The following is a 10,528-nucleotide window of genomic DNA, read 5'->3' on the forward strand; positions in this document are numbered from 1 at the left end:
GAGAGAGAAAAGGGAGAAAGAGAGGTAGAGAGCTCAACTCAAACATTGAAAAGTACAAAAGTACTCTAATTGCAATGGCCACAAGTAGAGCAGAAGTAGAGACAGAAACTCTTAACAAGGTACATAGTGGTGGAACAAGCAGGACTTGTGTACTAATGACATTAGTACGTAATGCATACATGTGCATGTTGTGAGTTATACAATTCCAACAGGACAGACATTTCATTTGAGCTCAGATTTGTAACAGAGACACATTTGGAATAATGTCTACTCCTATATTGGAGATTATGTGTGTTTGTACTTTATATATTTTTAGTGTCTGTCAGTGCTGGTATTGCCAAAAAAACTTTCCTTTAAAGCTACTCTGCTAAAGAAGGCCCCTGAAAACAGAACTTACATAGTATAAACCACTTTACAAGCACTGAAATGCGCTCTGCAAAAATAACTGGGAATTTTATATATTTTTATAAATACTGTACGTTTAAGACTGAATCATGGTCGAACGCTGTGTGTGAATTGCTGCTGCATTGAGCAGGTTGACGTTTGCTCAAACACCAAAGCTATCACCAGAGATGACAAACTCCAAGGCTAACTCTACAAAGACCCTTTAAATAGGTTTACAAGGATAGGTTACATGAAATATGGGCTCATTATACTGGCAATAATGGTGTGTATATTGTACCCAGTATCCTGAACTTGTCCAGGTAGACACAGGGTTATTACATTCTCTGCACTAGTGACAAAATGTAGGTACTTCTGTTGGTCACTTTCATCTTACTTATATCTAGTGTTATTTCAGCTATAACAATCACCCCAAAGTACTGGGTGTGTAGATATCAGTTCTAACAGATGCAAGTAACCTCTTTCCCCTTGATTTAAAGATTCCAGTTGGTTACTGTGTAATTGGCCGTCAACCTGTATACGGTCATGTTTGTTTAATATAAAGATGCAACATGCATCCCTGATACAGCTTCTCGGGATATAGAGGTTCCTTTGTATTTTTCTCTGAAAGATTTAGGTATTGATGACGAAATATATTGACAAAGGACACTGATTTTATTTTCATTTCCCATCAGAGCAGTACAATATACGGTGTACATACAGTATGCGGTGTTTTAACGGATCAGGGAAATGTCAAAACCTACCATCAAGACAGGCTAAAGCATAGTATACAGATATGACTTCAGGTATGAAAGCATTATTTAGAACGTTAGAATGTGTTTACTATAGTATTTTTCACTACGATTTTCCTTGAGGATTCTGATCAAAGTGATTTGTAAATGTTTAGAACAAGATATGCTTTAATTGGCCAATGTTGAATCTTTTTTGGACTCCACATTGCAATATTACAATTTAAATACGGGTGTATTTGGAAAGACAATCACATGACAACAAATCATATATTTTGAACATACTTTTTTACTACTGCTAAATGGCATTATACAGGTCAAATAATGGTCAAAGGGCTAGACCCATTTTGCAGGGTTATAAGTGCCTTATTAGAAACGACTATTGTCTGTGTACACTGCAGTTTTATCATAATTGCTTACACTCCTGTGTATCTGATTGTGAACCTTCACTGGTGCATTGTAATATCTGATTTTGTTGTGCAGGTAGTAGGAGACATCCATGATTTTGTAAGTTACATTTCTGCAAAAGCTTTCACCATTGCAAGTCTGACACAAGTAATGCAAATGTACATGTTTACCTTCACTGTTTCATAGATGTTTTTCTTAATTTGTTTCATATAACAGATGTGAATGCAGCAATAATCCACTTGTTAACTTTTGTTGGGTCTCAGACCTTTATCACAGCTGTTGAGAACCTATAAAAGGGGCATAGACACATTTCGCAGGGCTCCTTTCATAATACTCTTCACCAGCAGTTTAAGTGTTATATTTATGTGCACTGCCAGTAGAAAATGTTCTTGTAGGGATTTTTGTGATTTTTCCAATATTTCCATTTTTTTTGTTTAATGTGTGATGCTGCAATAATAAATCCACCTGAATCCAAAAGCATGGACATATTTATTAAACCAAAATAATCATTCACTTGACAATTTGTGTTTGCAAATCTACACAATACAAAACAGAGGAAGGAAAGAGGGAAAACGTTTAAAAAATGATTTGGGAATGAATTCCATTTCATATGCCCCTGCATTCCCAGGCTACGTCCTCAGAGCACTTGTGTGCCATCACTTTACTTTTTTAGATATACCTCTTAAGAGGACTTGAGCACCATCCAATCATGACCACGTTCCTCAAGTTCAATAAACTGACATAAATAGCCACAATGTATACACTGAAATGAAAGCTGTAGCCCTCCTCTTGTACATATCTCATGGTCTTTCACTCTAAATTACGACAAAGTCCCAGTGAAGTGCATTGGATGGGCCGAGCTGGTCCTCACGTAAGTAGTGGAGAATGATCGTCCTTTCACATCGTTGGGTTCATGGCATCGTAGAGCCGTTGTACAGCCACCTCAACCATCTCCTTGATGGTCTCTTCGTCTGCACTGCCCTCCTCATAATCTACAGTCTGTGAGTGAGTGTTTAGGGCAGTGAATTATTTCAGAATGGAAAGCAAGATTTGTTTATACACACACAGATACACCTCCTAACCCTGGCAGCCCGAACCCTCTCAAGATGAAAGTCAATACAAAAACACAGCTGAATAAACACAAAGCAAGAGACACTACTATATTTTAGACACATACTATACAGACAACTTTGATACGTTAATACTGGCAACTAATCTCACATGATTGATTAAGCACTGCAAAATCCAGTGACCGCACATATATTTACAGGGACACAAAGGACAAAGTCTTACCCGGCTCTCAAGATTAATATAGGCCGTCTTGCCATCAACAGTCACTGATAAGTTCTTAGGATCTTTGAAGTCCACACAGTCTTCTCCGAACATGTCCCTAAATGAAAACACATTAGGATATTATTTCAGACTTCCTTTTAGATGCATCATCTGTTTTTACAAGGCCACTATTTTCCATCAAAGAGAGTGGTGAATTTCCCAAAATGTGTTCCCAAACAATTGTGCTGCTTTAGGGATCAAATAATGAATGATCGACAAATGAATATAAACAATATGTTTATCCAACTGTTAATTTCGTCAACAAACCCTGCAGGTTCCAGTGAAACAGTAAAAGACGGCCACTTACTGGAACATAATCTCCAGCCTCCTCTGGAACTCATCAACATCCACAATATCCGGCTTCATGTCCATCACTGCATTTAAAGGGCGCAATACAGGAAGTATGTCAAAAAAATTACCCAAGATCCATCACTGCATTTAAAGGGCGCATTACAGGAAGTATGTCAAAAATGACCCAAGATCCAAGAACAGGCATGCATTTAGGAAGAGTATGACTTTATATTTCTTGACTAAATCATAATAGTGATGTCTATAAACATGCACACTTATCATGAGAAAATACATTGAACAATCAACCACAAGTTGTGTTGCTAAAATCATAAATTGTGCTAAATAATGAGTATTATGTATCTTAGAAAAATACAAACAGACCTTTCTGTGCTTTAGGGTTGGACTGGACTTCCAGCACTACTGTAGTGACCGCATCAGCATACATGTCATTCAAAGGGTTGGCAATCCACTGTAGGACATAGATGTGAAATTGTATGGAGTTTTAGAGTCTTGGGGCCCTACATTGAATGATAGGCAAAGTGCAGTCTTAAATCTAACTAATATTAATTTGAGGAGTTATGTACATAATGTTACTTTGTTTTCCAGGTGATTTCAGTGGAAATGTAATTAGATGTTGTTATATTTTATCTATCTTTACTCAATCTAAACATCATAACTGCAATTTTACTGATATTACATGAACTACACTTTCATGCACGAGAACTTGCTGACAGACCTTGCACTTTGCCTGACAAATAAATGAAGGCCCTGGATGTTTCTACAGTGCTGAAACATGGTGAAACCACAGCTCACCTCCAGTGTCACCATGCCAGCCTCATGCAACAGTGTGATGTTTTTGAAAACTTTGAGTGTGGTCTTCTCCGTTGCCTCGACCTCCTCCACATCTCCTTAAACACACCGAAACACGCACACACACAATGAGGCTTCTGCATTCACATCAATCATATCAGAAGAATGGCCTTGTCGTTTGTCATATGTAAATGTAACATTTGAAAAATTTAAATCAGGTTTATTAGTCGAGTATTTTTACTTAGGTAAATTACTTAGCATCATACATTTTCTCTGACTTTAAATAACACTGGTTTGTGCAGAGATGCTGTCTTGTTGCTTTATATTAAAGCAATGGTTCGGAGTAATTTTACCCTAGGGTCCTTTGCACCATGACCCCGAGCCAAACACCCTCCCAGAACCTTTTTTCCCTTGGTCGAACCCTGGTCGAGTAGCGCGGTCACAAACTAATGACGTTCTGCAGTCGTGATGGAACCAACTTTTATCTCGTAAATTACCCCACTAATAATGCCCTGAATGTGCGAAACTTCTGCAGTAGTACAACTATGACCTTTAGTCCAATAACGAGGCATTAGAAAGTTTGTAAGTGCACCAGGAGTTTATTTAAATAAGACTTGCCTGATTATCTGCTACTATACCGCTGCGTCGGCGTTTCTTCCGTGATTTGGGAAAAGCCCGTAAAAGTCCTGGCAGGAAGCATGCATAAGGATGTAGATCCAGGAATGCACTAATATTTTGTTCGTAGTCCAGTTTGTAACATTATTAGTTAACACTAAGTTGTAAACACTTCGGGAAAAAAATATTAAAAACTGGATATACCAAAAAACGTTGATCTAATCGCTTCCTGCTAGGACTTTTACGGGCTTTTCCCAAATCACGGAAGAAACGTCGACACAGCGGTATAGCAGCAGATAATCAGGCAAGTCTTATTTAAATATACTCCTGGTGCACTTACAAACTTTCTAATGCCTCGTTATTGGACTAAAGGTCATAGTTGTTCTACAGCAGAAGTTTAGGCACTCATCATTCAGGGCATTATTAGTGGGGTAATTTCTTTAGATAAAAGTTGGTTCCATCACCACTGCAGAACGCCATTAGTTTCTGACAGCCACTCGACCAGGGTTCACCAAGGGAAAAAAATGTTCTGGGAGGATGTTTGGCTCGGGGTCATGGTGCAAAGGACCCTAGGGTGAAATTACTCCGAACCATCGCTTTAACAGGCCCTTCACTAAACTAGAACAAAACCAAAACAAAGAACAGCTGACCTAAAGTCAACACTCCTTAACAAGTTCTCTATGTATATGTCCATGTCAGCTTGTGAACATCACTGCTGCTGACTGAAGCATACTTCTGTGGCTTATTACACTAGATTAATCTTTATTGTAATTGTGCAGAGTATAAGTACAGAGACAACTAAATGCAGTTATCGTCTAACCAGAAGTGCAAAAAAGCAGAAAAGTGCAATGTGAACAGTATAGACAGGTAGTGCAAATATGTAAATAGTACTGTATATGACATAATGTGAGGTTTATAATGAGCTCATCCAGCTGTGTGTGATGTGGACATAGGCCTACCTGCCAGGTGTGTGATATGAACAGAGGCCTACCTGCCAGGTGTGTGATTTGAAAGTAGGCCTACCTGTCAGGTCTGAGATGTGAACGTAGGCCTACCTGCAGGTGTGTGATGTGGCTGTAGGCCTACCTGCCAGGTGTCGTAGCTGGTTGACCAGGAGAGAGTAGGGCCCAGTGAAGGGGATGGCCTGGGTCTGTTTCACAGTGCTCATCGCCAGCTCTGTGTAGTCTAGGGACACAGGAGTGGTAGAGTGAAGTGAGAGACACACACACACACACACACACACACACACACACACACACACACACACACACACAGTCTGGGGTTGTTTTCATCAGTGGTCAGCACTGCATCAGTCAAATGTGCATGCCTAACCCCCAAAAAAAAAAAACACACACAAACTCACTGGACAGGTCCGATGGGGCAAGGATGTGGTAGCTGAAGTTGCGCTTCACCAGAATGCCAGACACCCGCTGGCCCTGTGCACACTTCTTATCAGCAAGGCATCCCATCACCTGTGGAGTGACCAAGCATGAAGTCAGAGAGCATGAACACACTCACACACACGCATACTCACACACAACACACACTCAGCATCTCACAAGCACATACACACTTCTTATCAGCAAGGCATCCTATCACCTGTGGAGTGACAAAGCATGAAGTCAGAGAGCATGAACACACTCACACACACCCCCACACACAAACACACACGCATACTCACACACCACACACTCAGCATCTCACAAGCACATACACACAGTCGTGAACCCACAAAGGCATTCTTTCTTTCAATCAAAAAAAACTGAAGAGTAAACAAGAATGAAATCAACAGTCTGAACACGTCCTTCACCTTGGCCAGTTTCTCTCCCCTGAAGTTCAGTGTGACGGCCTCTGTGTTTCGTGGGTTGTGCACCTCAATGTGGACCTCATCGTTATCTTCATACTCTCTGATAAGAGCTGCTTTCAGACGAGCCATCTCATTCTGCTCCCCGTGGACCAGAATCTGAAAAAAAAAAAAAAAAAAAAAAAAAAAGCACAAATTGTTAAGCAGCGCTCAGCTTCCACAGTAGAACTCAAACAGACGTCAACCCTGTTCCTAACTACTCAATTACATCACCCTGTGTAGAATTCCTATGCTTCTAAGTATTTGTGGAGACCAAAGCTTACCACGTGTGGTGGTTTGAGGGCCCGAATGAACTCGCTGGTCTGCTGGTAGTCTGTGTGAGCCGAGAAGGAGATGTAGTCCACAGACATCTTCAGCTGGAGCTTCTGGCCCGACATGGTGGTGATCTCCTCTGGCTCGGACATGATGTGCTGGAGGGGGGCAACAGTCACAAGCAAAACCGCTTCTGTGTTAAATAGATACATCAAGATGGATGGATAGATGGATACTTTATTCATCACAGAGTAAATTTACAAATTTAATGTAGGCATTTAGATGTAAATGTGATACAGTACAAACCTATCCACAAAGTAAATAAGCTACACATAAAAGTTTACAGAACAAAGCACACCCTGTCCCTCATGTCACCCGCGCCCCCCTGGACGGTACTGCATAAGATTAAAGCACCTTTGCCAGCGTTCCTTCCACACAGTAACCAGCGATGATGACGCCATTCCTTTTGTCGGTGCACCAGCTCTCAAAGAGCTCCCTGGAGAGGCCACTCTGCATCATACCAGGTGAGGCCATCACCACACTGGGCCCAATGTCATCGAAGTGGTCCATACTCTACAACAGCACGTGACAGCAAGCACATTTGAAGAGGACAGTCAAGGACACACACGATTCATTCATAAAATCTATTGCATATCCTTATCTGTGAGCTCTTGTAAAGTGTGAACAACCAGGTATATGTATTAGGTATGTTTAGGTGCTATTAAAATGTGCTATTGAAACTAAACCACACTTACTTTCAGGTTGCTGATGTGTTTGAAGACAAAGGGGTTGTTAATGTTGATGGCCTTGCGGATCTTGTCGTTCATGGCGTTGACATAGGTCTGGTACACAGCCATGCACTTCTTCGCCAGGGAGGAGGCGTAGTAGATGGGGATGTCATGCAGCTCTGGATGGTTCTGCCAATACTCATCTGGAGGCAGACGCACAACAGCCTTCACTCATTTCGGCCTCACAGGTAAGTCAACATACAGTTTAGGCTAACATCAACCTATCAGTTAAATTAGTTTAATTCTTTACAGTTTTGTGTTATACACGAAGTAGTACCTGCCCAACTATCTTTATATTTACATTTATGATGATAAACAAGCACAGACACATTATGTGCTTCAACACCATTAAACAAACAACATTTAGAGCGGTTTGGCATGAGGATTCTTACCCAAAATGAGCAAGAGCTCCTGGGCTCGACCCAAGGCAAAGACGGGAATCAGGCAGCGGCCTTCTCTGTTGACAATGTCATGGACCGTGTTGCAGAACCGAGCCTCCCTCTCCTCCCTCTTTTCATGAATGTGTGTGCCATAGGTGGATTCCTAATGCAAGTGACAACCGAACCATTATTGCAATGAGTTGCAGCACAAAGCAAGTGTTTTAAAAAAATACATATGCCTAGAGCATAATTACTGGAAAATACAGAAATAATTTTCAGGCTTTTCACTTCCAAAATGTACTTAAACAAACTCTGAGCAACCTAACAGATCAGACTTACTGTAATGAGAATATCAGGCTTTACACTAGGAATTTCAGCAGCCATGAGATGCCGGTCCTCCTGACGAGAGAAGTCACCTGTGTACAGCAACTAGCGAAAGGGAAGAAGACAGTGAGCACAAGAGAGACTGACGTGAAGTCATACCTGTGATAGAATATACATGAACACACACACTCATTTTCTCATAATATTAACAATTAAATTCAGTTTTCTGTATCTTAATCTGTTTGTTTAAATATAACACATTTATAATACATATTGAACTTGTTGAACATCTATGGGTTCTTGATGATCTAGATGAGGTTTGCCACTTCTACCCAAAATAGCAAGCCACCAAGAAGCACATACCTTCACACCAGCAATCTCAATCATGAACATGGCAGCTCCCAGTACATGTCCTGCATGGTAGCACCAGAACTTAATGCCAGCCACTTCCTTCACCTCATGGAAGTTGATGGTCTCAATCTTATCCATGCTCTCCTCTAGGTCAGTCTCCGTGTAGAGCATGTCATCAGCTGAGATGTTGCTGCAGAATTATAAAAGGGAACAGGTCAGGATCACTTACATGGCAACACGAATCCATCCTGTCATTATGTAATGCCCAACTTGTCAGTCACTGAGGGAGTTTGTCTCTGAAAGTACATCAGGAAGATTTTTATGTTATTTATAACAACATAACATAAATATAACAATGTTTTTTAATTTACAGTGCTGTACCTGACTTTGACATAATCTGACAGCAACCAGCGGTAAATGGCTTTAGTTGCATGGGTCATGAAGGTCCTTCCTTTGAAACTTGTCTTCTGTAAGAACCAGGGCAAAGCTCCACAGTGGTCCAAATGGAAACTGTGGAAAAACAAATAGCCTGCATGAGTCATAACACGAGGGTGGAGAACTGGAACTGTGCATGTTTCTTTCATGCACACTTACTGACTGATGAGAAGCAAATCAATCTCTGCTGGATCAATCAAATCAATATACGGGAGGGCATCCATGCCTTCCAAACCAGGGTGGATGCCACAATCCAGCTGCAAGAGAATTAATGTATGAATTAATTTATGTTATTAAAAATAAGAGATAAGGCAATTACAGCAAACCTATTTATTTTGATCCTACCATGATCTTTCGTCCCTTGAATTCCAAAATAATACATGATCTGCCGACTTCTTGACCGGCCCCACTGTAGAGAAAACAAATTGTTAATGTTAACTTTGAGGTTTTCACAGACGAGGTACATTTTTTTAAACGAAAGAACTAAGCTATCAGGGTATGTGACAGCCATAACTAGCTAACTAGCTAACAAAGCTCCAGCAAACGAGAATCAATGAATGTGACATATTAGCCTACAGAGGTCTTATAAGGAGTTGGTCGCTCTCCTCCGCGGGAACGATGACATCGGCTTTGCGTTTCGCTGCCATGCTTGAAAGTTGTTGTTTCGAAAACGTGTGATAATACTACTCATATGATCTGTAAACTCTCTAAACAAATTTCGAGCGGCATGATCCTCTGCACCCAGGCTACAGACAACTTCCGGATCCGCAAATAAACAATACCGTATGAAACGAGGACTGGACTAGCCTACTGCAATAGTTCCACTAGAAGTAGCGCTCGGACTCAGCAACGGGAATAGTGTCCACATAACTTGTTTATTCAATTGTTCTTTTCTTTCTTTCTGAAACAGTTTTTCATTCCAAGCCCAATTTGGATAGCCTGGGAATACCCAGAGCCCCTCTCTATAAGGCTCTGGGAATACCCATACGAACCTCAACGAGACTTTGGATTGGATTTGGAATTTGGAAATTCTGTAACCTTCTGTAAACTTGCACCAGTGAGACACTAGATGGCGTCACAACACACTTGTAGAATTACACTGGGCTTACTCCATTTTTCTACATACTAAACAGATACAATTTCACTTTCACTCATTATATTACATCATATTTGTCTCGCTATGTATATGGCACAGATAACACCATTGTTTATGAATGCATACTGGGATATAGCCTAGAGTCTAGCGCAATTGAGATGGCCAGTTTTATTGACAGGTCAGGTAGGCCTAGGTGTTTAACCAAGCAGAATGTAATATAGAGCTATAGTAAACTGCTTAGGAACAGCATGAGTTTACAGTATTTGAATTCGTTAATTTGTTTATATATAGGACCTGGGTTTGTTTGGGTTAAATTAGCAGCATAAGGTATGCACTAAAGTGATAAAGTCATACAGGCAAATCCTATGCATTCACCTTGGTGTGAGTGCAGCTGAACATCTAAGGAACATATTGATACATTAAAGCTTTTCATGTCAATGATTTGCTTTGGC

General features: G+C 40.6%; 1 protein-coding gene across 1 annotated transcript; it reads right to left on the reverse strand.

The window, feature by feature from the left end:
- Nucleotides 1-2,008: 2,008 nt before the first annotated feature.
- On the reverse strand, nucleotides 2,009-9,744 carry cpsf3 (cleavage and polyadenylation specific factor 3). The gene is made up of 18 exons (XM_048250975.1): nucleotides 9,557-9,744; nucleotides 9,326-9,389; nucleotides 9,140-9,237; nucleotides 8,927-9,055; nucleotides 8,558-8,735; nucleotides 8,210-8,299; nucleotides 7,883-8,033; nucleotides 7,458-7,633; nucleotides 7,117-7,275; nucleotides 6,714-6,860; nucleotides 6,397-6,549; nucleotides 5,950-6,058; nucleotides 5,673-5,771; nucleotides 3,975-4,069; nucleotides 3,543-3,630; nucleotides 3,178-3,244; nucleotides 2,832-2,928; nucleotides 2,009-2,537 (listed from the first exon to the last, which is right to left on the reverse strand). The coding sequence occupies exons 1-18, from the start codon at nucleotides 9,625-9,627 to the stop codon at nucleotides 2,436-2,438; spliced, it is 2,073 nt and encodes a 690-aa protein (XP_048106932.1). The 5' UTR covers nucleotides 9,628-9,744; the 3' UTR covers nucleotides 2,009-2,435.
- Nucleotides 9,745-10,528: the final 784 nt, after the last annotated feature.

The sequence above is a fragment of the Alosa alosa genome, chromosome 8, assembly GCF_017589495.1.
Source record: "Alosa alosa isolate M-15738 ecotype Scorff River chromosome 8, AALO_Geno_1.1, whole genome shotgun sequence".
NCBI lineage: Eukaryota > Metazoa > Chordata > Actinopteri > Clupeiformes > Clupeidae > Alosa > Alosa alosa.

Bases quoted from the DNA above. Each gene is read 5' to 3' on its own strand.
- cpsf3 (XM_048250975.1), bottom strand. From the start codon at position 9,627: ATGGCAGCGAAACGCAAAGCCGATGTCATCGTTCCCGCGGAGGAGAGC. The intron at 9,056-9,139 runs GTAAGTGTGCAT...GTTTTTCCACAG, and splicing joins GATTTGCTTCTCATCAGTCA to TTTCCATTTGGACCACTGTG. The intron at 4,070-5,672 runs GTAGGCCTACAG...GGTGTGTTTAAG, and splicing joins CCAGCTACGACACCTGGCAG to GAGATGTGGAGGAGGTCGAG.